At 46.3% G+C, this 24,621-nt stretch overlaps 1 protein-coding gene across 2 annotated transcripts in view; it reads right to left on the bottom strand.

Moving 5' to 3' along the window:
• ncam2 (neural cell adhesion molecule 2) overlaps positions 1–23,418 on the bottom strand; it is a 144,041-nt gene extending 120,623 nt beyond the window's left edge. For both annotated transcript variants that reach the window (XM_048239955.1, XM_048239954.1), the window contains exon 1: positions 22,911–23,418. In XM_048239955.1, the coding sequence (XP_048095912.1) occupies positions 22,911–22,962 (52 nt within the window). In that variant the 5' untranslated portion in view covers positions 22,963–23,418. The remainder of the gene's footprint in view (positions 1–22,910) is intronic.
• Positions 23,419–24,621: the final 1,203 nt, after the last annotated feature.

Raw genomic sequence — 24,621 nt, 5'->3', positions numbered from 1 at the left:
TTAGAAAGCTCTCCATGTTGTTTGAATGTGGATTTTCTCATCTGTCACAGCTAACCATGCACAACAACCCCCCCTCCACCCCCCGCCATCTAATGTCCCAGAGTATGAGTGTGTGTGTGTGTGAGTGTGTGTGTGACATATGTTCTGCATCTACCATGAACAATCTCTCTTTTCTTCCATGTCTTAAATTACAGCTGCAGCTTCTAATCAGTCATTCGCCATTTGCCAGAAAACGGGGCGACATTTAATTTCACAGCGGTGAAATAAGGCTCTCCTCCTGTGAACCAAGCTTTAAGAGCATTAGCCACTTTACAACGTGTGACTCCTACTGATGAAAAATAGGAGCACAGGAGACCCATTGTGCAATATGAATCACGGCTCCTGATGAGCGTTTATTACATCTGCGCAATTTGGTGGCGGCTGTAAAACCATATCTTTCCTTATCTGCCAAAGACTTGGCCTGGCTTTGCCTGGTAGAAGGGAAAAGGGGGGACTTAAATTAGCGCTTGAAGTCGGGCACACAGGGTTAGTGGGGCCTATAATTAAACACAGTGAGTGATTCCCCCCCGTGGTGGTTGGCTGATGCTTGGTAGGGTGGTGTACCTGAGCCTGTGGTGGTCTGAGTCGAGCCTTTCATCTGCAGCACGCCCGTCAGCTCTCCTCCTTCCTCCTGTTCCGCAGCCACTTTGAAACTCAAATCTGCTCTTTTTTTCGCCCCCACACAGCTTCCTGGTTCCTCGCTGGGGTTCTTGCCTCCCACACCAACCCGTCTACCTCTCCGCTCAACAGCCCTGACTCAATCCACCCGCTCTTGCAAGCTCAGTCTCTCTCTCTCTCTCTCTCTCTCTCTCTCTCTCTCTCCCATGCTCTCTGTCTTACCATGTTCCTCTCTCTCTGCTCTCTCTCCTCATCTCTTGCAGTCTGTGTGTTCCCTCCAACCCTCCCCACCAGCAGTCCTCTCTCTATCCTCTCCTGAACATTTGATTTTTTTCTTTCTATTTAATTTAATTTTCACCCATCTCCTCCCTCCTTAGTAAAGGAGGTAAGCATCCCTACAGACAAAGAGTTAGGGAAGGAAAGAAAGAAAGAAAGAGAAAGAGAAAGAGAAAGAGAGAGAGAGAGAGAGAGAGGAGATAAAGATATTCTATCGCACATTGTTAATCCCATTTGTTAATCCAACTATTTGTTTTCCAGGCGGAATTGAATAAGAAAAACAAAACAGGCTTGTCGGAGATAGGAAGGCCTGTAGCTCCACCCCCCTCCTGTCAATCACTCGTAAGTGCAGACGCACTAATGGCCAACCCAGTGCACAGTGCACCACGCACACACACACACACACACACACACACACACACACAACAGGTCTTCCTCAGTCTCCATACATCACACATACACACATCACTCCGTGGCCTGCTTCTTCCGGCTCCCCACCAGGGCTTTCAGCAGAGCAGGGAGGAGCGTCTAACAGGCTTAGACCAGAGGAGGCGCCGAGGTGGAGACCAATGGCACACAGACTGAAAATAACATGGGCACATACCGTAGTGTGTCTGTGTGTGTGTTTGCGCGCGCGCGTGTGTGTGTGTGTGTGTGTGTGTGTGTGTACTGTATATGTGTGTGTGTGTGTGTGTGTGTGTGTGTGTGTGTGTGTGTGTGTGTGTGTGTGTGTGTGTGTTCTGTCTTGTGTATCTGTGGAGTTAATGCGAGCACATTGAAGGCCACCCAATTATATTAGTGAGAGGGCTGCTGGTTAATTAAAACACTTGGACTCATACAGTATTTGTAAAACGCTACAAATCACATCTGATTTATACCTCGTGGTGTGAAGATTAAAAATCAGAGTTGGCAATTAATCTTCTCAGCTAGCCCACACTAATAATTAACAGTCCCACTTTAAATTAACAATGGCTAGTTCCTAGAAACAAAGCGTGCAAGGTGGCCTGGCCCCTCCATTACTTTTTCCTTGCTGCCTTACACAGTGTTCAAAATTACCACAGGAACAGCTGAAAAAGTGACCTATTAATGACTCGTTAAATTGCATATTGGGAAATGTCTTTAATATCTGGAGTTTAAATGCATGTCGTACGATGTGTTTGCACTTGACTGCGCTCGTTGGCGGCAAAGGGACCAGTGAGGGGCGAAAACAAAAGACAGGTCACCAGATGTTTAGAGGATGATTACCATATTTCCCCTCTCTCCATTTAGATCTCAATTATGCAGCAAAAGTGATCAAATCGGTTAATGATCCCCTGTGGCAATCAACTAATTTATTGTCTTCAGTAAGTGTTAACATCCCTGATGTGTGTTCGGTGTGAGCGTGTATTTTCTCTCTTTGCTTCTCTTTCTGTGTGTGTGTGTGTGTGTGTGTGTGTGTGTGTGTGTGTGTGTGTGTGTGTGTGTGTGTGAATGTGTGTGTGTGTGTGTGTGTGTGTGTGTGTGTGTGTGTGTGTGTGTGTGTGTGTGTGTGTGTGAATGTGTGTGTGTGTGTGTGTGTGTGTGTGTGTGAATGTGTGTGTGAGTGAGTGAGAACATGTCAACAATGTGTGAGTGTTTTAAAATAAACATGAAACACAAACTCCAGTGATGAATTATTTGTGAACCCACACATATCTTGCTGTGTACTTGTCAGGAGAGGTGCGCGCTCTGATTAGGGTTTCTGTGGCAACTGGAGGCTCTGTGCAGCCACGACACTCCCTGTCGAGCAGTCATCACAATCGACCTCGTGCATCACAAGTGACTGCAGCAGCAGGCACAACTTCCACGCTGTTAGGAAAATCTGATTCAAACTTATATTTAGTCTCAACATACAGTACACACATGTGCACATACATAAAGCACACACACACATGCACAAAAACACACACATATACTGTATACACACACACACACACACACACACACACACACACACACACAAACACACACACACACACAAACATATACAGGTATTTATTACTTCATGTTTCTCAATCTGGCTCTATTGGTTTTGAAGCCTGCTGACTGTAATCAGGATGCCATTTAAACACATCACAGGCTGTCAAGGGTAAAAGTGCAATTTCACACTCACAAACCTTATCACACTCACAAACCAAACAGGGAACACATAAGCCCCTGTGTGTGGTGTGACTTAGAGACAGCTGAATAGGTTAGCAGGAAAATAACCATATACGTATAAAAATGTGTGTGTGTGTGTCTGTGTGTTTCACTGGGAGAGCAAAATGTGTTTGAGAGCAAAATATAGTGTCAGTTTTTCTCATAGTTTTTGCATTTAACACATTCAGTAAATAGTTTTGCAGAAGAGTTAAGGGTCATTCCCAGCAGGAACAATAACAATAAAGATAGCAGTAACTATAACGATAAAAGTGTCTACACCAACCAATGATAAGTCTCTTCTCGCGTTGTTACAGCCATTTCTTGTTTTTTTGTATGGAAATTGAATGAATATTTTAGTTTTAAATATGGGTTTGGAAAATGGAAAGGTTTTGATGGAATCTTTGATTATATTTATGTTTCTTTGTGTTTTTTGTTAATTGACATGAGGTCAAAGGTGGCCTATATATGACGTAGGTCAGAATTGAACTGGGTTGATGGAAAATGAAAGCCTGGGGTAACAAACATTTTTAACCTCACTCCACTCACTCCATGTCTTCACTTTTACTGAATAGTTTTTCGTTTAAGTTTTATTCCTGGATTTAATTTATAACAACTTTTTATTTGCCTTTTTGTTACTGCAACTGGACAAATAAATAATCTCTCTTCCAAATTTGGAGTGTGCGTGTACAGGCTTTTACGTTTTTCTTTGGACATAGAACTTGGATAAAAATGGACACCACACGTGTTGATGAATGTGATTTGATGGATTTTAACTGACAGTCAGCTTTTTATCATTCTTAAAATTGCTCTGAAAGTGATCCCAAACGATATCGCCCTCCATGTTGTACCTAGAGCCGTTAGTTGTACCTTTTTTGTCGTTATCGTTACAGTTATTGTCCCTGGTGTGAACGACCCTTTAGGCGGGGATCACATTAGCCAGTGGCAAGAGGCAGGTTTCCTATTGTTCTCTATGATTCGGCAGCAGGACAGTGGCAACGCTGGCATAACGCTAGCATTGAACAAGCTGAGCGTTAAACTTCATTCAACTTTCAAAGCGCAACGCGAGCGTATTCAATTGACAAACTGTTTGTGTTGCTTAGGAACGAGATAAAAGTTATTATGGTCTGAGCATTGGGTTACGTTTGCCGCTGCTGCTTGCCACTGGCTGATGTCATCTTACTGATCTACCTCTTAGCTTACATGCCATAACATTTCATGGAAAGATTCATGATGAAACTTTGTTCCCCTCTGAAGTTTATATCTTGCTTTAGAGGAGTCACAAGTGGTACTCTATCACCATGGATACCAAGACTGCCAAGGCAGGAGGCAGGTGTCCTATGCTGACCTTTTGATTGGATGATAATTAAAAAGGGGAGGAGCTGGCAGTCCCCCACGGACTGTGGCGAATGTAGTATGGTGTAAATCTGCAGCAACAAAGACAAAGACTGAAGCACAGAGGGAGGGGAAGAGTAAATTGTGCTATTTGTTGAAAAGGCCTTTAACAGTGAGGTGTAAAGTACAGCGACAATGAGTTGGTAAAATTAGCATTAACCTTGGAATTTAATTAATATTTGTTGACAGTGTGGAAACGCACTTTACAGTATGTGATTGAGCTGACACAGGAAGTGGGAGAAAGAGAGAGAGAGATAGAGAGAGAGAGAGACAAAGAGGATGTGAAAGTTAATACTGCTATGGCTTTAACAGTAGTGTGCAGAGAGTACTTTAATGTAAAAGCAGATGCTGAGAGTTAAGGTTAACAGTGCAAGAGCATTTACAGCAGTTACACAGAATGGGCTTACTTGGCATTGAGAGAATAGATTCCGATATGTAAAAGAGAGGGAGAGAGAAGAGAGTGAAAAGAGAGAGAGCACTAAGAGGGAGAGACAGAGAGAACAGAAATGGAAGCGTGAGGGAAATAGAGAAAGAGGAGGGGGGGGGGTAAAAAAACCCTCTCATTTAGAGCTAAAGCCCCTGTAGCGAGCGATCTGCTGTGAAAGAGTGCGGCGGTCGAGAAAAGCTCCATCTCAGAGTGCACTCTCATTTGTAAGCCGTTAGCATTAATACATACACTTGGGACATCGGCCAGCGCGGGGCTGCCAGTACTTTGGGCTGGAAATCGCACAGACTAGAAACAAGCCTTAATGAAGCATCTTTTTTTACTATTCCCTCAAATACACACACTCTCACACTGCACACACACATATACTTAACACACACTCACACACACATGTGCACACACAGACATGCCCTCATTCACTCAAATTCACTCTCTTTCTCTCTCTCTCACTCTCCCTCACTCTCACACACACACACACACAGCATTGGTGTGTTCCATCTCCTCTGGTGGCCTGCCAGGATTGGCTGATCATTAGGCAGTGGAGGGCCAGAGGAACAGACTGGGATGCTCCGACTGTCACCGTGGCTCAGACAGGCCTCCGGCACCACATCACACTGGCATACACACCCCGGCATAGCCGGCTACCACACTCCTGCTCACATGAAATGACCTGTCCAGGCACCATACAGGGGCACAAACGCAGTCTTCAACAGACACACAAAAAAGCGCGAGAGAGACATTAAATTCTCCGCAGGAAATGATTTTCATAACATGCGGCGTCAGAGAGCGAGGGGAACGGATGAGTCATCTGCACGCTCACTGTGGCGGGAGCCCAGTCAATCACCGTCTAGCCGCATCCAAAAAGACCTCACTCCAGAGATCACACACACAGATACGGCTCAGGTTTCACCAAGAGGAACCCCTGCTGCGACTCAATCATTCATTATGCATTGCGGTGATTAAGTCATTCATATTCATTACATGAGTGCATGCATATGCACACACACACACACACATACACATACACACACACACACGCACACACACACACACACCAGCACACACACACACACACACCAGCACACACACACACACCAGCACACACACACACACCAGCACACACACACACACACACACACACACACACACACACACACACACACACACACACACAGACACACACAAACATGCATACACTCATACGATCACACACAGTGAAGTATGCATAATGTAACCACCTTTGCCACAGACGACTCCAGCTTAAGTAGTCAGGTATTTTGCGCTGGCTTAAAAGCGGCCTGTATCAGTGGGGAGGGAAATGAGGCGAGTTTGGCTGCGGAGGACAGGTGAGGGCAGGTGCGCTATCAGGGGGGCCAAGCGAGGAGGGGAAACACCACGGGAGGCCAGCAGGGGTCAGATGGCAGATGGCAGCCAGGGCGTACTGGCACACTGAACACGACAGAGGCCTACGAGACCAAGAGGTCTACAGAGACCTACTGTAATGTAGGCTATAAATATCTACCCTGTGTGTAAATGTAGATAAGTGTATGGAAATGTATATGTGTAAGTAAGATTATCAATGTGCATATCCTCATTTACAATATTCCATGTAAGGGAACAGAGGGCACTTAGTGGAAGCTGTGTCATATCCTGACCCTAACCCCAGACTAATGTCCATTCAAATTCCTTGCTGTCAGCAAATTTGATATTCTGACATTTATGTTAGTTGAAGGTTGGTTGGCTGTCTATGGTGGGCCATCCAAACAAAGAAGAACTGTTCTCTTTTGCAAGGATTTCTTGCAATATTTAGTCTGGGTTTTGTTTATTGATATTTGCTTGACATGCTGTCATCTTTTGCCAGATTTCTGTCAACACAGAGAACAACAATATCAAATTTTAAAAGATGTCTATCGAAGCACAAAAAAGAAGCACAAAAAATTAAGGGGAAACAAAGAAAAAAAAAGAGACAGAAAGAAAGCCAGACTGCACTTATTATCATCCATATTCACCACTAGAACAGCCTTTTAATGGCAAGTGCCTTGGTTTACATGCATCATCTGCTGCATAAATACATGTAAAGGCAACATTTAAATCAATAACAGGGTACCACTGACCAGGTCACCAGCATCAATCTGAGACCATCTCCCTCTCTCGCGCGCGCCATGCTTGCTTGGTAGCACTCCACTGACACGCATACCAATTCTGTGCAGCACAAGCTTCCCATGCTATCTGCACGTAGCGTACACAGTGGAGGCCTGATCAGAGCTGAGAGGACCACAGACAAGTGAGAGGCGTGACAGAGCATCTTGGCCCCGCTAGGAGGAAGCATTAGGCCCACACCTCTGCTTGTTTACTGATCCTCCGAGAGTCTCGTGGAAGCGCTTGTTTACCGGAGGTAGCTGGCAGGCCCACTCTCACTTCTCCGCTACAGCACCGATGGGACCCGCACGGCCGGGATCGGCGCCTTCAGTGATGCTGGTGATGGTGATGGTGTTGGTGAGTGGGTAGTGTGCATTTGACTTTAACACATTGGCTTTGACGCAGGTTCAGAGCGCTAAGTGCCAATATATGAAGGTGGGGGATCCTGTGGAGACAGCAGACTGTGGAGGGAGCACGTATGCACGCCCAGGGTAGCAGCACACTGATATTGGAGAGATCTTTTCACACACTCACACACAGACACAGACACACACACACACACACACACACACACACACACACACACACACAAACACGCACACACAAACAAATATGCACGCTCAGGGAAGCATAACACGCCCATGGGAGCAGCACACTGAGATTGGAAAGATCTTTGGTCACACACACACACATACAGTACACACACACACGCACACACACACTCACACGCCCTGGGGAGCAGCTTGCTGATATCGGAGCGATCATTGCGGTAGAGGAGTGATTGACAGGTCTTAGTGGCTTTAGCGGAAGGCAGGCGGAGTGCGGCAGCCCACTCCTGACTGATTCAGCTCGCATGGCCGCTTGGATGCACACTTTTCATGCACAGTCAGGGCGCTGATAAAGAGGACAGGCATGAGGATGGATGTTTGTGTGAATAGGAATGAGCATGTGCGTGTATGTGCACATGTGTGCGGTGTGTGAGGTATGTTGCGTGTTTGCGAATGCAGTTCATGTATGTATGTATGCGGGTGTGTTTGGTGTGTGCATCTTTCATGAGTGTGTGTGCTACGTGTGCATGGAGTGTTGTTGTGTGTGTGTGTATATGTGTGTCTGTGTGTGTGTGTGTGTGTGTGTGTGTTGTACATGCTGCACCCCAGGCCTACAGGTGTAAACGCAGCAGCAGCAAGTATTGATGCGCTGCCTGCCACCACCACCGCTGCTCTCCCGTCGGCTGCCTTATTGATGGCTGTAGTCTGGTGGTGTTAGGGTGCGATCGCACCTGTCACTGCCCGCTTCACGCTCCGCGCACGCCTAATCCCATTCAGACGGACGGCCTGGCCGACAGCTCCCCACCACCGCCCGCGCCACAGGCACAGCCCGCTGAGCCGGAGTGGCAGCCCGCCGGATGCGTTGGCACGGCCGCAACGGAGCGCTCCTAATGAGGCCGCGTTGGCACTGCCGCTCGTTTCCCGGTTGGCGGCAACAAAACAAATCTACTCTGTCTTTTTTTCCCTTTGGGTCTCCCAAATGGTCCTCGTCCGAGACTTATCCCTCAACAGGCAGGGCACTCCTTGTCTTGGCAAGCACTACTAGTCAATTTAAACCGTAATTATTAACAGCAGGGAGCTAAGTTCTGAGTCTCAGTTTCTGAACAAAAGGTCACTTTTCTGGACACTTTCCATTAAGACATCCGTGTTGGATAGAGGGACTTATCAATCGCATTTATCAAGGCTTTTTCAAGTGTTTGCTTGTTATAATCTTTCATGTATTCAGGCAGGAAAGGTCTATAGAGTCGGCAGAATATGCCTACTGTATTTGCCTCATTGCTTACTCTTCCATGGAAGAGCCTCTATAATAAACTATTGTAGCAAAGACTTGCCTGGTTTTACCACACAACTCTTGCATTCCCATTTAGATGGAAATTAACTGCATTAAGGGGTTTAATTAATGAACAGAAATCTCAGTTGGAGGGCCGGGCCCTGAGATTTCAGCAAGTGCTTTAATCAAGGAGAAAATGGTTCATGGTGGGTGTGAGTCGTGTTTACCAATGAGGTAATGTGTTTGTGTGTGTGTGTGTGTGTGTGTGTGTGTGTGTGTGTGTGTGTGTGTGTGTGTGTGTGTTTGTGTGTATGTGTTTCTTAGGCAGCTCAGCAGCTTAATCTAGCCTACTTGTGTGTGGGCGGAGGTCTTGTTACCTAATACAGACACAAACCCGCGGTCCATCCTCTTCATAGCATCAGAGCTAATCCCCCCTCCCGCATCCTCAACAGCACAGAGAGCTCATTAGCTTCCTTAACAATTAGACACACTGGCGCATGCACACGCACATGCGCTACCGTATTCACTACCCTCACGCACCCAGAACAATGCAACGCACGGCGCTCCTGGAACAATTAGACGCCCTGGCCCCTACTGTGCCAACAAACCACGAGTGTGCCTCATACAATATACTCATTAGGGCTGAGCCAGCCGGCAGAAATGCATATTTCAGTGAGAGACCAACGATATCCCCGCTTAATGCATTCAACACACCCACACACACACACACATACACACAAAAACACATACACACACACTAAAACACATTGTGAAAGTGGCAGAGTGTTTTTTGGAGCGGGTCCTATCCCTTGGCAGCAGCGAGTGAGCGGAGGGTACTGATGCCATTACAGTCTTATCACATTTAATAAGGGAACAGAGAGAGCTGCGACAAACAGGACAAAATTAAATCAGCAGGCGCCAGAGAGAGAGAGAGGGATGGAGAGAGATAAAGAAGGAGCGAGGAAGAGAGAGATGGAGGAGGAAAGAGAAATCGCTTTGCATGACAGCCCTCCAGCCGCAACTCTCAGGTGGGAACACCACTCAGGTGCGACGTCACGGCGGTGGAGGTGAGAGAGCGGTACCTGTGCCCGCTCTCTTGATTCACACCCCCTCGGAGTCCTGCAGAAGAGTCGAAGAGCTGCTTCGACGCACACCAAAAAAAGACCCAAAGCCAGACGAGACTGAAGTGGTGGAACACACAGTGTGAGAACAACAAGGGCTCATAGGCGAGAGTGGCCAGATGAAGGGACAGTTCTGGTTGGACTGCTCTCCAAAAATGAATCAGCTTAGAAATAATTTGAGGAGGATGGCGCTTAAAGCAGGTAATCCAACAGTTATCCAACAACCTGCAGCCCCCTTCTCCAAGGCCTCGGTGTGAGTGGTTGTGTGAGCGTACAGTACGTGTGTGTGCTGGACTGTTGCATATCAACGCACTGTGTGACTCATCCTCAGACGTCTCTGCAGTTGCATATGGCGAGGAGGCACTGGGAAGCGCACTGCATCATGGGGTATGTGGGAGGGTGTCCCAATCAACTGTACTTTACAGGCTCCTCTTACAGCTCTCTGGTGTAGAGTCCCTTGATGATTAGCTTCACAGCCATTTTCAGTTGTGAGCTCTTGATATGTTTTTTTTAAAAACAGTTGCTTTCATAGCCCAAGGCAGTGTTTAAAGAGTGTATGTAGTCTTGCAGCTGTGAAAGTGCTAATCACTGTTTTGTGCTAAATGAGCCGTCGTGAACGTTGCGCTGCAGCATTCCTCTGTCGCTACGTGGGGGGTCCGCCATCACGGGGGATCTGATACCCACAAAACATGTGCACTTATACACCACAGTTAGACAGGCCTGACACTCACATTTATCCATTTGTTGGGGCCAACACTAACATAACACATCCGTTATGGGGAACCACAAAATGGCCACTGCAAAAACGGTAGAAGACACAATAAATGACAAGAATGAACAAAGAAGGAAGATAACTTTCTGATCAGTTAATGGGCTAGTCTGAGAAGTTGTGTTGTGGCCTATCGATTGTTTCTTTTGTGGTGCCTATGGCTGGAGTAGCAACTCTTACTGTCTTTCAGGACAACATGAAACAACCATTTTAAATCTTCTATGAAGTACTGCCTCTGCCTTCCTGACCTCCTCCAAAGCGGCTCAAAAAGCCTTAGGCATCACGGACATCATTCAAAGGCAGAAACGCCTGGGCTTTTTAATGTTCATTATTTAGTGTTTTATCCACAAAAGTCTCATATTCGGCTGTGATGTCTCCTAGATCTCGGGTCAGTGCCACGCTTTTGCCACGACTCTCTATCAAACCACCCTCAAGGGACCGGCATCAGTCGAGTTGTCAAATTGCTTGGTTTTGAACAACAGTATGCCTCAAGCCTGTGTCATGTCCCTTTCATTTGTGTCTATTTATACAAACGATCCTCACCAGCTCCGATATGAATACATACAGATGACATAACCAACACTGCATTTTCTTTAAAGAACTGAAGGCTAATTTGGATCCATAGTGTCTAAAGCTTTGTCTGTGAACTTCAAAATCGAGTGCTATAGAAATGAATGGAAGAAAATGTATGGAAAGAAAGTAAGTGATGTTAAAGCCAGTGCCACACACCCTAATAAATGAGAAAAAGCCCTTGAAAAGCTAACCAGCTGAAGTACATGGATCTCAGAACAGTCTGAGACACTTACGCTTTGATAAGAATTGTGATTTTATTAAAAGTGCCTTTCGAGAGGAGACTTCATTAGGAAATGGCTTTGCCTTGAGGCGAGCCAAAACATTTTTGAAATGGCATCCGAGAGCCATGCAGAAAGTCAAGGGTCCTTATATGACGATGCGGTTTGGTAACTCAAAAGCACTAGTTAGGGTACACTAATTGGTAGTGAATGTGGATATAAAGGTTGTTAGAAAAAAAAGTTGGTATCCTAGCTCACACGCATGTGTGTTTCTTCTGTTTGTTTTATGTTGTTTATTTACTTAGGACTAACTTGATTACATGATTACTTTTGTGGGACAAGTCCAAAATAGAACACCGGGACATAGGCACAAGCCTACACTTACACACTTGTGCTCACACACACACACACACACACACACACACACACACACACACACACACACACACACACACACACACACACACACACACACACACACACACACACACACACACACATTGTAATGTCTGTTCCTCCCATTCCAACCAACAGATTCATTCATGTGTTTTGGATTATGCATCTACATCAGCGTACACATGAGTTACTGAGTCCCACACAAGGACAAACACATGAAGGCATATGGAGTAACTCCCACACAGTGCACACACAGCTGCTGGGTTGACGGTTTGACTTTGTAGTCTGGAGACGCATGTGACTGACAGAGGCAATGTGTCTCTATGTAAGCTCAGGAGATGTCCTGATATAGGCCCACAACAGATGGAGCCAGCGTACCTTCACACACCCATTCTGCAGCACACACACACAGTACAGCTACTCAAGTCATGCATTCTCTACAACACACACTACTACCACAGATATTGGTGAACATGCATTTGGGCTACAAGTAAATGTAGGGGCCAGTTTGGAGAGAGTGCAGTGCACTTTATAGATACCTTTATAGGTATCTGCTCTTACGTCATGCATGACATCTTAATCCGTCTGTAAAAGCTAGAACAGGACTTGGGCAAGTGAGAGAGACAGACTGACACACACACACACACACTCACACCCTCAGTGCCTTCAGACAGAGCTGTAAATATTTAATAGTGTTTCTCCTGGACGGTCCCCGCCTTCTTTCCCACATTGTTTGGGTTCCTCATGTCAGTCACCCACGAGAGGACCAAAACAATTTCCTACTAGTGGCTGTCAATCATCATCCCTGGGGGAAAAACATCATCATAATAAACCGCGCTGATCACAATCCCCTGTCGTTGGCTTCCGCCGCCACTTCCTCCTCCTCATCAATCTGCCGCTATTACCAAAGCTACCGTCACTGTCAGAATTCTGCTGTCTTAATGATCTGTATCTTCATCAGCGTCTCGTCAGCAGGATCGTAATCATCCTCCTCATCCACCCAAGGGGAGCTGGTGAGGGGGACAGACCCCAGGAGGACCAGGGCGGGGAGGCCCAGTTACAGCAGGGCACTGGGCTGCTCAGCGCGGTGGGCCACAGTGGCGGAGGGCCTCTCTGTGTGTGCCAGAGCCAACTCATTACGCTTCTCCCATTCATCTAGGCTGCATAATCACAGAGAATCAGAGAGAGAGAGAGGGATACAGAGAGGGAGGGATATGAAGAGGGAGGGATAGAGAGAGGGAGGGAGAGAAAGAAAGACATAGATATAGAGAGACAGGAGGAGATGAATTGTGAGAGAGTGGTGAGAAAGGAGGGGGACGAGGAGGAGAGAGAGAATGAGGGATGTGGGGAGAGAGAGGGAGGAGAGAGAGAGAGAATGAGGGATGGGGAGAGAGAGAGAGAGAGAGAGAGAGAGAGCGAGAGAGAAAGAAAGAGAGAGGGAGGAGAGAGAGAGAGCGAGAGGGAAAGAGAGAGAGAGAGGGAGGAGGGAGAAAGTGAGAGAGCGAGAGAGAAAGAGGATGGTGGCTACTCTTTTTCAAATTCAGGGCCAGGCCGGCAGTGCCAGGAGACGAGGAGAGGAGAGCAGCGCGCCTAAAGAGAGAAACAATTTGTTCTCTAAATGAGATCTCTCTCTCGTTGCTTCAATTAGAGAAGTGTACTCACCTGTGCAACCCCTCAGAGGGAGAGAGAGAGGGTTGGGGAGAGGGAGAGAGAGAGAGGGTTGGGCAGAGGGAGAGAGAGAGAGGAGAGAGGGAGAGAGAGAGAGAGGGTTGGGGAGAAGGAGAGAGAGAGAGAAGCTCAAAAGCTTCTTGAATTGAAAGCTCACTTGAATTGAATTGAGAGAGAGCTGCATGATAAATGTGCCATGACTACAGAATACCCAATAATTTCAGCAGGCTATCATAAATGTACACACTCCTGTCTCAGATATATACAGTATATATATAATATATCTACACACAGATTCAAACATGGACACAAACACACACACTCCAGCCTTCTCAGCATCACAGCACATTTTCAGTCTTATCTCTCCACTCGTCCACCTCTGAATTGGTATCAAATGTTTCCAAATGAGCCCACAGCCACCCTCTGACCTCCTCTCTCTCCCCTCCTCTCCTCTCCGTCCCCACACACCTCCCTTCATATCTTCCCAATCTCTCTCCTTCTCTCTTACCTTCTGTATTGCTGTGTGTGCGTGTGTGTGTGTGTATGTGTGTGTGTGTGTGTGGAATGGGCTGGCGAGGCTCAGTAACAGGTGTCCTACCTGCCTAATTAACACCGCGTGTCCCAGAGTGCCTTTGGGCCGTCTCATTTATGCGCGGCGGGAGCACCGTCTAATTGCGTTTTCTGCGCACTGATTAAAAGAGTGCCATAAATCACTCCGCACACACCGCTCACCCACTCTTGATAGAGCCATCACACACACCTGTGCACGCGCAAACACACACACACACACACACAAACACACACACACATACACACAGAAACCCACATACACACCTAAAGAGGTATATACAGCACATATGTGCACAGAGGAACTGACGTATAGAGTTTCACTGGACAACAGGTCATTACTTCTATTGTGATGAAGTGTCCCATTTGAGGACTGCAGTAATGCAACAGCATGTAGGCTAGCAGGGTTTGGAGGTCCTCCAACGCTTGTGTGGGCTAATCACCATATGGACTGAATATAACACCTACAGTGCCTTTCACAGACAGATTATTTTCTCTCTCTTTCTCTCTCCATCACACATACGCACGCACGCACACACACACACACAAACATACACACACACACACACACAGAGAGAGACCTGCCATTTGCAGCCACGTCTGTCTAGGGTCAAGGTTAATGATGGGAACCCCGTTTTGATTATTCTCTCTCCATCTCTCCCTTCCTCTTTCTCTCTCCTCTTCCCTCACTCTCTCTCTCTCTGGCTCTGTTCATCTCTCCATACAGTAATGAGCTCTGTGGCCCCATCCTCTCCTCTCCTCTTGGCCGCATGTGACACAGACATGGGGAACCCCCTGGCCACGTCCATTAACCCTCAAAATCAACATCATTACCACCAGGCCAGCACCCGGGAGGACGAGCAGGCGCACTCCTCAAACACACCGGCCTGCTGCGGGCCTTACAAGGCTGGCCAGACCACATGGAGGACCTAAATATAGACACCAGACAGGCTGAGGGGCTACTCCCCTAATATGAATGGCCATCAGAGAGCTGACCAGGCCTCCGTCTCTATCATCTCCCCTTCTCTCTCACACACATACATGCACGCACACACATACAAACACACACACACACACACACACAGCCAATATGTACTCGTTAAGACGGTCCAATCGCACTATACTTCTGACCAATACACATATATAAATACTGTATAAGAAGCACTGTCCAAAAACCACTGTACAGTAATTCTTATACATACATGGGCCTACAACAGGTACAGACCACACAAAGCTAGCATACGCATCCGTAAGTGTAAAGCTCAGAGGCTTATTTGCCACTTGTTGATACCTCCATATTAAACTGAAAAGACCCGCTACGGGTACAAGAGGAAGAGAAGCAAGACAATATTTGGATGGAGAGACTTCACGTGGCTTCAGGTGGCTAATTAAGAGAGAGGGAGAGGGGGAAAGATGGAGAGAGGAAGAGGAAGAGGAATAGGGAGTGCCAGGATGGCTGCTCTGCTGACAAAAGGACTATGCATTAAAAGAACACAAGTCAACATTACACACACACACTCTCTCACACACACACACACACACACACACACACACAGACAATCAGACATTCTCTCTCTCTCTCTCTTTCTTCTCACACAATCACCCACATTCTGGGAACATTCTTGCGGTTTCATAAACCATATCCAGGTCATGCATGATGCATGTAGGACATACAGGCCCAGCTGGGAAAGTCATGAGGGTGATACACTATACGTACGGACAGTGCTTTTAAATGTATGCATTTTTCATTTTTATTTGTTTTTGCTCATAAGTGATGATAATGGGTCCCTCTATATATGGTCACATCCATCAAGCAGCCCTGAGGTGATACATATACGTATTACGCTTTCCATCATCAGCAGATGAATAATTCAGATGTTCTTTTGTTGTGTGTTCTATGCTTGCCAAAATATCGAATATGCACATTAACGAGCAATCATGAACACAAGCCACGTCACATGATATCTCTTATCTGGGCATTGACTAATGGTGGTCCGCACCGAGATGCTTAGCTTTCATGCTAGTGCGCAAACCGACCTTATCTCTCATTCATTTACCCCTCTCCACTCACTCACTCATACATATCACATTCAGTCCATTAAGGCAAAATTGATGTTTTTCTCGGGTGTCATCCGCAGCAGTTAGCCACTGCAGACCCGGGCAAAGGAAACAGGGGTCACTTCCCCAAAGGCAAACCGCACTGCCTGCCACTGACGGATGACAAGCAGCTGACGTCAACCGTCATCAGCCCGCAGCTCCATGTTGTTTATTCTTTGAGGCTGAAGGGTGGATGTTGGGTGGTTGGGGGACTTAATCGCAGTGGGGTGCCTAGGTACACTGCTGGAACACATGGTGGGCAAAAAAAGACGTTTCCAAAGTGAGAAATAAACAAACATACACACACACACACACACAGAGAGACCTGCCATTTGCAGCCACGTCTGTCTAGGGTCAAGGTTAATGATGGGAACCCCGTTTTGATTATTCTCTCTCCATCTCTCCCTTCCTCTTTCTCTCTCCTCTTCCCTCACTCTCTCTCTCTCTGGCTCTGTTCATCTCTCCATACAGTAATGAGCTCTGTGGCCCCATCCTCTCCTCTCCTCGGATAGGAGTGTTTTTTTTGCGGGAAGACCTTTTGCACTTGCAAACTGCGTCCCCCAACGTCCTGAAATGAGCTTCATCGGAGGACATGTCCTCAGAGTCCTGCTGACCCTGAGAGAGGACATGTCCTGTTCCCTCCTGCTTGAGGAATGTTGTGTTTTTGGGCGGGGGTGTGTTTTTGTTTGTTTGCTTAACATCTTGCCAGGGTTGTTGTGGGTTGCCACTGATTTGGGACCAGTTAAAACGCTCCCAGAAGCCTTCATTATGGCACAGTCTGGAAGCGCAACAAGCCGAAACTGCAGATGGAGGAGAAAAACAACAGCAGTGTCTCCTGCGTGAGTCACCTCCCAACCTCATAAATCTAGATGTTTTTAACATCCTATCCATCATCTCCAATATCGCTCTCTCTTTCTCTCTTTCTTCTTCTGTCAGACTCTTTCATTCTTTCTGTCTGTATCTTCTGCTCTCAGACTCTCTGTCTCTCACCCATGAAAGACAATGAGTGAACATCTATTGTCATCGCTTAAAAAGGTCACTCGGAATATTTCTGAGGAGAGAGGAAATATCATCACAATCAAAAACAACAAAAGAAGAAATGTAACGCAATGCAGGATTTGTATTACGGAAGGTTAACAGTAATGCTACACCTTCGCCTGAGAGCACGGGCGAGACTATCAGTAAGCATTTAAACTCCACTTAGTCCAAAATCAAGGGGGTTGGACGCAAATGCATTTTCAGAGTGTCCCTCCACAGTTAGCCCAACTCCATAAGTATTCCGTTGACCCCTGAGTGGTCTCCCTCCCTATTCCCATATCCCTTTACATCTGAGGTCCCCCAACTTTCCTTTCCCGGCTCCATTTCAGGCTGCTTCCTGACGCTCGCAGGGCCCTGAAGCCCAGTGGCAGATCATTAATATCTCGACACAAGAAACCCGGCGCAGACCAAACTCTCTGCTGCCTGCCTCCTTCCCCCACATCAACCCACCGATCAAAAATGCATATCAGTCCATTGGGCTCTGAGGGCGGGCTACAGAGTAGCGCGCGTGTGTGTGTGTGTGTGTGTGTGTGTGTGTGTGTGTGTGTGTGTATGTGTATGTGTGTGTGTGTGTGTATCTCCTCTCTCCCTAAGTGCATAATTTACTCATGGCCAGTCTGCTTCTCTCAAAGGCCAAATAGAACCACAACCTAAGCTTGTTTTGGATGGAACAGCAGGAAGAGAACCTCAGCATGTGCTGGATGGAACAGCAGGAAGAGAACCTCAGCATGTGCTGGATGGAACAGCAGGAAGAGAACTTCAGCGTGTGCTCACTGAAATTTTCACATGAAATTCTGTGTGTGTGTGTGAGTCTATGGACATGTTTGCCACTTGTAAGGGTCATCCTACTCAGAACTTGACCATATTTGCAGAGAGACATCCGTCATGAGGACGTGAGGCCTTGAGGCATGTCATTTTCTCTGAGCTCCTCTCAGGTGGGGAGGCTGGGGGTGGTGGTGGTGGGAGTGTCCCTGCAGTACCCATTAAAACACAGTTACAAGAAAGAAAGAGAGAGAGAGAGAGAAAGAGAGAGAGAGAGAGAGAGAGACAAAAATCTATTTATATGTACAGTATGTGTGTATGTTCAGATTTATTGTATAACTGCTTTGACCATATGAGTGAACTTGTCATGCCAATAAAGCATTTTTTGAATTTGAATTTAATTGAATTGAGAGAGAGAGAAAGGGAGAGAGAGAAAGAGCTCTGACCCGCCACTGCAGGGAGGAGAGAAATATGCAAATTAAAAACAGTCATTACCGAACCTTGGAGCAGTAAGAGAAGTTTGCCATCACACAGTAGTAGAAAGCTAGAGGTTCCTTTTGGTTTTCACTAAACTCTCTCTTTCTCTCTCTCTCGCACTCTTTCTCTCATTTTCTATGTTCCTCTCTTTCCTCCTAATTTTCTTCAGTCTTCATTCTGTTTTTCATCTGTCTGCTCTGTCTCTCCCTGGCTGCGTGGCTGCTCTCTCTGCGATGTGTATGTGTGTGTGTGTGTGTGTGTGTGTGTGTGTGTGTGTGTGTGTGTGTGTGTGGCTGGGCGAGTGCTGTTGCTGTGGAGGGGCTGTGCAGTGAGAGACGGTGGATGGGTGGTGAGGCTAGCACGACGCTGCGAGAGAAAGCGATCGATACCCCGGCTCTTCTGTCAGCTCCTCTCTCGCTCTCTCAGCGCGCAGGCAGACGCCGCTCTGCTCCTTCCCATCACCGCATCGAATGCATCCACACACACACACACACACACACACACACACACACACATACAAAACACACACTTGTTTTGTTTTTGTCTCTGGCAGTAGGGTGGCAGCTTAAAAGTGTGTCTGTGTGTGTGAAAAGTCACACACTGTAACTGTGAGGGTGTGTTAAAAAAGGTGGAAAGGGAGTTAAAATGGAAGAAACAGCATGTTTCCAGAACCATAGCATGACAGCAATGATATCAGACCACATATATTAACTTGCTGTGAAATTGGCAAAGCAATGCTATATAAAGGAAATGAAATGCAATATCAAATCATTTAACTGTGGGAGGGGGGGGGGGGGAGCAATATAGACACAGCGCAGATTTCATGACTTTTACCCCGCTGGTGTGTGCATGCGGTGGTGAGTGCGGTCGCTGGTGTGTGTTAGCGCCATGCTCCCAGGGCCCTCCCATGCAGGGTGTGTGGGAGTGTGTGTATGTACTGTATGTGTGTGTGTGTGTGTGTGTGTGTGTGTGTGTGTGTGGTAGGGGTGTAAAGTTCCCACTGCGTAGAACATCCCCAATCCCAGCTGCTGCTGGTGGGCATTCATAAAGAGCGTCGGAAGCGGAGAAAAGAGAAGTCTCATTAAAATGAGCCGCATATCTGTCTAACACTGAAATTGCCCTCCCTACAATGGAGGGCCCCGCTGACTCTTGGCGTTCTTTAAATTGATTTTCATATAGAGACTCCTTGGGGGGGGGGGGGTGGGGGTGGGGGGCTATTCCATTTTCATAGGCGCCTGCATAGCGTACACCATTCACTCAATTAATCACATAATACGATCAATTCCTCCATTAGAAAAGAGAAGGAAAGGAAGAGAAAGAGAGAGGGGGAGAGAGAGCGAGAGAAAAGAGAGAGAGAGAGAGAGAGAGAGAAAGAGAGAGAGAGAAGAAAAAAAGACATGCACCAGCAATTTCCCCATATGAACAACTTAGCATGTCTTTTATGGGACGTTCTGAGTTCTATTACATAACCTATTAAAAGAGAAGTGCCTGTGTGTATATCTGTTGGGCAGGAAAATGACAGGCTGTCTCCAACGCACACCATATGTGCCACCAGGACGGCGATGCGTATTGGAATTGCACTGCATCGCCTCGAGCGCCGCTTGAACGCTGCGCACACGCCTCTTGCGGTGCCATTGTCTTTTAGAGCACGAGGCAAATAAAAACGATATGAGGCCAGGGATGAAACCCTGGGAAGTGGGAGCAGAGGGGGGCATGGGGGGGAGGGGGTGGAAAAGGGAGAGAGCCCCTCCATGGGTGGAGATTGTTGGGGGTGACAGATGCTCGCTGAATGCTCGGAGTGCCATTTTAAGAGATGTGTTTCTCATGGCCCTGGCATGGATGGGGGTGCAGGGGAGTGCAGTGCCTATATGAAGGGGAGCGAACACATGCACTGTCATCTGGGCAAAGCTGTTATGGTTGACATGGCAGGGATATGAGGAGACCCCACCAACAACAATCTCATTATCGCTACACTAGGCTGAGTTATGCACTGAGCATATGTGTATGCATCTTGTCTCTCGCTCTCCCTCTCTCTCTCTGTATGTGTGTGTGTGTCTGTAAAATGTGTGACAGAGTTAATCCTGAAAGTACTAGAACATCTTAGGGAAATGCTTTAAGGATATAAAAACTCTCTCTCTCTCTCTCTCACACACACACACACACACACACACACACACACACACTCACACACCCCCCCCCCCACACACTAGCTTTAGATGGTGCCTGCACAAGGGTTATGGTAACCTAAAGGGCTACTCTGCTGATATTTATATTTCACTGTGGGCATCTCTGAGGGTTAGCACACCTCCTTGGAGACCCACACAGCACACAGCTCATCACACTAAGCTCAGGCATAATTACACACTCCCCCTCACTAACATGGACCAAGGCCGCTCAGGGAGCTAGCTGGACTCTTCTGATGATGGTAATGTCCTTTGGTGGACTGAAGAGAAGCCTTGTGCAGAGGTGAGAGTGACTGCTGTGTGGGCGTGGTGCGTATGTCTCTCGAGCGGCTCTATGTGTGTGTGTGTGTGTGTGTGTGTGTTTGTGTGCATGCGTGAGTGAGCATATGGGCAGAAACATCCTTCACTGTAACTTTCTCAGGCTTTACATTTTTAAAGCACTAACTGTTAACTCTGTCATGTCTACACACTACACAGGGAATAACAACATAATCAGACATGACACATGAACTATATGACACTGAAACACAGGAACAATCAGGCTTCCCTTAATGACCTGGCACTAACCTGCAGCATCTCATCTCTCATGCAAACTGGCCTGTCTCTCAGTGAATATAAGGTACACAGGAATAAAAACAGCTCCCAGTCAATGTCTCTGAAACTGCATGTGAAGAACCTTTCCAAACATAGATAGGCCTAGTCATTGTGCAGAGTCTGTAACAATGATTTCTATTATATATTTAAATGGTAATTAAGGGCAATGAAGTTAATGTTTCACTACTTATATGATTATTTCACTCATCTGATTCCAATGACTGAACTGCAGTGCAACAGAGCTGTGGTACTATTATCACGATTAACCATAAATAATGGCAACGTAAGAAGTAATGAGGCTTTTTGAAATAGCCGACAGTCTACAAAGGTGCACTTGTTGGTGCTGGAGGTGATGATATCAAGTTCACCATCAGCAACCTTTACAATAGCAGTAATATCGTTAGAAGAGCAAAAAACTCATGCAAATGCAAGAAGCCACTGAAAATTCATGCAATACTGTGCTACTGATTTTCCTTTCGCTATCCTGCATGCCCCAACATAATGCTCGGTCGCACGCACACACACACATACAGAGAGAGAGAGAGAGAGAGAGAGAAAGAGAGAGAGACAGAGAGACGCGCGCGCACGCACACACACACACACACACACACACACACACACCTGGGCGGGTCAGTATATAGCGCTCTACCCCCACCTGCCGTTCCGCCTAAAGAACCTGCTCTGTCCGAGGCGAGCATTCAATATTGATCCCCGTCGTCCCCTCGGAAGCGGTTTGTCTTTCAGCTGGCAAGGCTGTGCAGCGGTAGCAACTTCAAACTCGTCCGATACGTCTCGTGGCACTCAACTGCAGAACGGGAAGTAGCCTTTAGGCTACACAGTGTGGATTGAACATCCACTGAAGAGCAAACATGAACCTCCGATAGAGCATCCTTTTGCCAAAAAACATTACGCAATACAATTCAAATAGGGAAAACTTAACTTTGTCGACCCTTTGTCGAATTTTTTATTTTTATTTATTTTAATTGAAAGTTTGTATTCATTTTCGCGGATCATATTAAAATATGGAGCTTTTTAGTCCTCTTAACCTATTAGTAATAATTGGGTGTAGAGCATAGCAATTATTCATATTCAGATAAGCAAATTCGTTATTTACCAATTCCAAACGCCTATTTTAGGCCACAAAGTCCAAGCGCCAAGAGCCCGTTTGTTTCCCTGCCAAAACGCACTGAATGGACAGTGCTTGTTGTGTCATGTTCAAAACATCAATTTAGAGATGCACAGCAGTAAAGCCTTCCACACAAAAAATAACCAACCAGTGTAAAACCAGGAGTTTTGTCTGTAAAACTTCGTGAACAAATGTGGATAAATATCAAAAGGGACAAGTAATAATCAGGAACCATCTTTTAAAAAGAAGTACTCAACCTCTCAAAAGGACGTGCCTAAACTACAAAACACTGCAAAACAAATCCGCCCTTACTCTGTCGTTTTTTATCCATAGATTCCCCGCACAACCTGCACACCGGGTCGTGGTGGCGAGATGTATAGGATGTTCTCATGCAAGTTTACTCACACCATCACACAATGATATTGTGCCATCCTTACCTTCAGTACTGCGGATAAGCAATCCGATGAGAAAGATGAGTTTTCCGATCATTTTGCAGCAGGTCGTGCTGACGGACAGCTCACAATGTTGAGAGCGAGTTGAATTCACTGTGAATGTACGAAAAGGCAACAGCAGAAGTCGTTCCGCTCTCGTTCCTTCGCTCCCTCTCCCTCGTTTTTTTCTCTTTCGCTCGCTTTTCGTGTCCGTTTGTCGCGCGCACCCGCTCGCTCACAGCTCACTCGCTCACTGTCCACTACGGACAGAATGTGGCAAGGAGCGCGTTCGGCTCCCTCAATGCAGCAATCTTCCAAACGCGCTGAGCCTAACAACTCTCCAGGCGCAGCAACAAGCCCGTTATAAACCAATAGCCCTCTGCTGGAAGTGTAAATCCGAAGTTTTTTTTCTCCAGGATGTCTGCGGTCTGTCGCACAAATACAAATCTTTGTAGCCTATGCAAGCGAGAAACCCTTAAAGATAAATTCACACTGGCTCTTGCAAATAGTCGTGCGCGCCCCTACACACACACCCTACCTACTGTAACTTCACACCTGCCAATACACAGTTACAAAAACAGGTCTAAAAACTAGCACCCAGTTTTCATTACCTCATTCAATCAAAGAGCGAAATCTTACGTCACCACAAAGCTACAGTGTTTACCACAGTGGCAACTGTGACAAAGATATCTCTTACTGCATCTATACAAGTAACACTTAGGTACTTGTGCTCAGGCTTCATTCTTCAAGTGCTCCAGAGTGTAGTAGCATGGCTACAGTCTGTGCTTAATCAGACATGCATGTGTGCCATAACCAGACATATTGACTCCAGAGCCCACATGAACCTTCCCTGAACTACAACCAACAGCAGTGGAGAGAAACAGCAGCAAGGCAGGTGAACTTCAAACTCATACTAATTAATGAATCATCAAGCATGTCCAGCCTGCATTGTTCCAATGAAAACAGATGACGCATAAACTGCAGCTTGCTGAAGGAAAAGAAACATTTCAGTCTGAAATGTAGGGGTGTTGCATATTGAATGTGAAAAGTACATCAGTACATGACAGGATGACACATTTTATCTGTGATGTTGTACTACCACTAATCCATTCTGTGGTGATGAAGAATCTCAAAAGACAATAGATGTTAATTAATAAATAACATCACCTTCATCACCATACACATTATGTTTCTGATAGTGTGGCTGTTCATTCGCCTCTCAACAATGCATAACAAAATGTCCAGACATGCTGTGAGATTTAAAACAGTCTGTGGCTCTAAAACATTTCCTAATGAGTCATTGTACTCTAACAGCATGAATATAATTTATGAATTTGTTGTTATTGTGCATAATCACAAAATAAGCTTTCCCATGTGCAGTATTTTTTAAAATTCATAAATTACTTTCCACTTAACATTTGTTCATGTTTTTGGTAAAGCATTAATGTTTGTATCATGGCTTCACATCTATCTTTGTATACAAAAAAATATGTCCACTTCCCCGAAACGATGCCAGTTGTGAATGTCAATGCACTTAACCTTGCAGAGCTTTAACAGAGTCCTCCAAAAAAGTAATGCACTCTACAAACACACGCTCTAAGGGAAGGGAAGCAGAAACCTTGACCCCCCCAAGCACCGCCATATGTAGCCAAGGCATTTGCGAGGTACTGTGGTATTGACTTAAGGTTTATGGAGAGATTTGCGGTGTTTGTTGACT

Source organism: Alosa alosa, chromosome 3, assembly GCF_017589495.1.
Source record: "Alosa alosa isolate M-15738 ecotype Scorff River chromosome 3, AALO_Geno_1.1, whole genome shotgun sequence".
NCBI classification, from domain to species: Eukaryota; Metazoa; Chordata; class Actinopteri; order Clupeiformes; family Clupeidae; genus Alosa; species Alosa alosa.
This window is presented reverse-complemented; position numbering and strand designations above follow the sequence as displayed.